This window comes from Sinocyclocheilus grahami, unplaced genomic scaffold (assembly GCF_001515645.1).
Source record: "Sinocyclocheilus grahami isolate Dianchi unplaced genomic scaffold, SAMN03320097.WGS_v1.1 scaffold6384.1, whole genome shotgun sequence".
NCBI lineage: Eukaryota > Metazoa > Chordata > Actinopteri > Cypriniformes > Cyprinidae > Sinocyclocheilus > Sinocyclocheilus grahami.
Window position 1 is genome coordinate 4744 of NW_015510820.1, and position 2513 is coordinate 7256.

At 43.2% G+C, this 2513-nt stretch overlaps 1 protein-coding gene across 1 annotated transcript; it reads right to left on the reverse strand.

Moving 5' to 3' along the window:
* Positions 1-132: 132 nt before the first annotated feature.
* LOC107577566 (PERQ amino acid-rich with GYF domain-containing protein 2-like) lies at positions 133-2247 on the reverse strand. Its single transcript, XM_016263627.1, has 6 exons — positions 2172-2247; positions 1431-1443; positions 1130-1268; positions 936-1031; positions 509-617; positions 133-259 (listed from the first exon to the last, which is right to left on the reverse strand). Exons 1-6 carry the CDS (start codon positions 2245-2247, stop codon positions 138-140), a joined length of 555 nt encoding a protein of 184 aa, XP_016119113.1. The 3' UTR covers positions 133-137.
* Positions 2248-2513: the final 266 nt, after the last annotated feature.

The following is a 2513-nucleotide window of genomic DNA, read 5'->3' on the forward strand; positions in this document are numbered from 1 at the left end:
AAGCATAGACAAAAAAAGAAAAAAAGAACTTGGCCGTAAGCATAGCAGGACCTTTAGTCCGCATGCTACCTACCAACATTCTGTAGCATGCTCTAGATCTGCAAATGCTTACAGACAGTTTGTGCTGCAGGTGCAATTCATTTTGAATACCTCTCCTCCCAACTCTGGGAGCGATGCATCTCTTTTCCTCCACGGCCAAAACCTCCCTCCACATCATCAAAACTTCTTTGGTAAAACCCTCCATCTCCTCTGCCCCTCCCTGTCAAGTAAACAAGAAAAGGGCTCATGAGCACATGCACTAGTCTAACCTTTGCTCACCTTAATTCTGCATGAGAAACTCTGTGTGTACCAAGACGAAGGAAGGAAAATGTTACACAAGGTGACAAATGTCTGCACTCTGCTCTGGTTTAACAGAAAGTGCAGTATTTCCGCTGCTAGAAATATATTAAGTTACTGCACGTCTTTTGAGCAGGAAAAAAGGAAAGTCTGTGGTTGAAACGCAGCTAACCTCGTCCCCGTGAAGAACTTCGGCCTCTGGGTGCCCCTGCCACTGTACCTCCACCCCTTCCTGTCAGACGGAGTACTGCTGCACTATTTACAGACATGGAGAAATTTCTCTGTGGAGACAGACACGCATGCAGAGGAACGTAAGGGCCAATACATACATAGCTGCAAGCTCAGCAAGGTGTTGCGTGAGAGCAAGATAGCGAGTGGGCGTACATTCCTTATCCGTTTCGACCACAGCATGTGCCAAAATGAGAAAATGACATGAGCAAAAAAAACAAATGCCACTACTTGAATACGTAGGCACAGCTTTTCATTGAAGTTTAACCCAACTTCAGTTTCACAGAGAATAGAGAGCTGCTGGAGAAAGCACCTCTTCTACATTTCTAATCCATGTGCAAGTCTTCCGAGTAAACAGGTCAAATTCTCACCTGTTCCTCCTCTGTAAATGGGACTAATGCCAATGGTGGCAGGGGCTCCTCTTGTAAAATAGGTAGAAATTCCTTATCATGAAGATCTACCGGAATCTAAAGGGGGAGGAAAGTTTGGAAACATTTAAACCTGAATATGTAAACTGAACAAGATGCCTTAAGGTAAATGAGACTGACAGAAAATTCGTCCTTACCACGTTATCCTTTACATAAAGTGCAAGCATCTCTTCTCTCCCGTAGCGATAGTCTGCGAGTTTATACTTTGGCAATGCAGGTGAGAGCGGAGGGGAGGCCACACTGCTGCTACCCACTCCACCAGACAGGGCACGGAGCCTGGAACACAGTCAAGAGAAAACATGCTACGTCATCATATCATTAGACATGTCAGTAAACACAAATATTGTAGGTATACTTCTAAAATGAGACTGTTATTTTATAATTACATAATGTAATTACATATTGTATATTTCTGTACTTAATAGCAATTAATCGTACCTAACATTAAAATCTGTAATCAAATATTTTTTTCACACTGAAATTCCAAATGAATGTAGAAACAACAAAGACAGCATATTTTTCATATTTCTTTAATGCCACTAATTTAATGAGTAAATATAGCCATTTGACATTACAGTAAAATTGGTGCCATCATTTTTAATATTTAACAGGCCTAAAGTGTTAACGTATTAAATTAAAATGATCACTTTTAATTTAAGTGAACTTAAAAAAAAATTTCACAATGAGACCTGCAAGTATATAAATAAGCCAAGAGGGTTTAAAAGCAAAAATGTGAAGCTTGTTAACGCAGTTACACACACACACATTTAAATCAATGAAGATGTGCTGATGCGTTCTGTGATCAGATCAATGAAATAAAAAATAAAATGTGAAAAAAACTACTAGTGTGAGAAACCATGAAATGCTTAACTTGTCAATCAATCGAGTTGTAAAATCAGTGACAATGTCCTGTATACAAGTTCCCTTTCGATTCGGTCACTCTACATTGCTATGGGAATTACCCTTTTCTCCAAATACTACTGAAGCCTTATTGAATAACGCCAGTGAAACTGGCCAATGGCGTTCAAGCGCGCGAAATATGAGGGGCTCCCACTCTATATAAAGTAGCGCTTGTACGTCATCTATTCAGAATCTTTTTCTTCAGCCAACCTTCTACGAGAAGCAAGAAGCCTATCAACAAGACTTCTCCCCGTGATCTACACGCTGCAGCGGACACACCTTGTCTTCCCCTGAGGGTTCCGGTGAGCTTCGGAAACACGGATGACTCGCGATTGCCTCTCCTGCGCAGAGCCATTCGAACTCTCTGATGGCCACAAATCATGTGTCTTTTGCCTGGGTCGCGCCCACGCAGAGGTGGCGCTTGGGGGGTCGGACTGCCCCCCCTGCGGAGATATGAGACTCCGGACTCTCAAGCTCAGTGTGGCCATCGTCCAAGGCGATGAACTCGCCCTGCCGCACTCTTTCTCTGCAGCCTCTTTCGAGCCAAGGAGGAAAGTGCCGCAAGCTTCTGATGCGGATCTGTCAGGGTCAGGTGACGAGCCCGCGCCGGCTCAGTGCCCA

Bases quoted from the DNA above. Each gene is read 5' to 3' on its own strand.
- LOC107577566 (XM_016263627.1), bottom strand. From the start codon at position 2,247: ATGGCTCTGCGCAGGAGAGGCAATCGCGAGTCATCCGTGTTTCCGAAG. The intron at 1,032-1,129 runs GTAAGGACGAAT...CTCCCCCTTTAG, and splicing joins TTTATGTAAAGGATAACGTG to ATTCCGGTAGATCTTCATGA. The intron at 618-935 runs GTGAGAATTTGA...CTGTCTCCACAG, and splicing joins CATTTACAGAGGAGGAACAG to AGAAATTTCTCCATGTCTGT.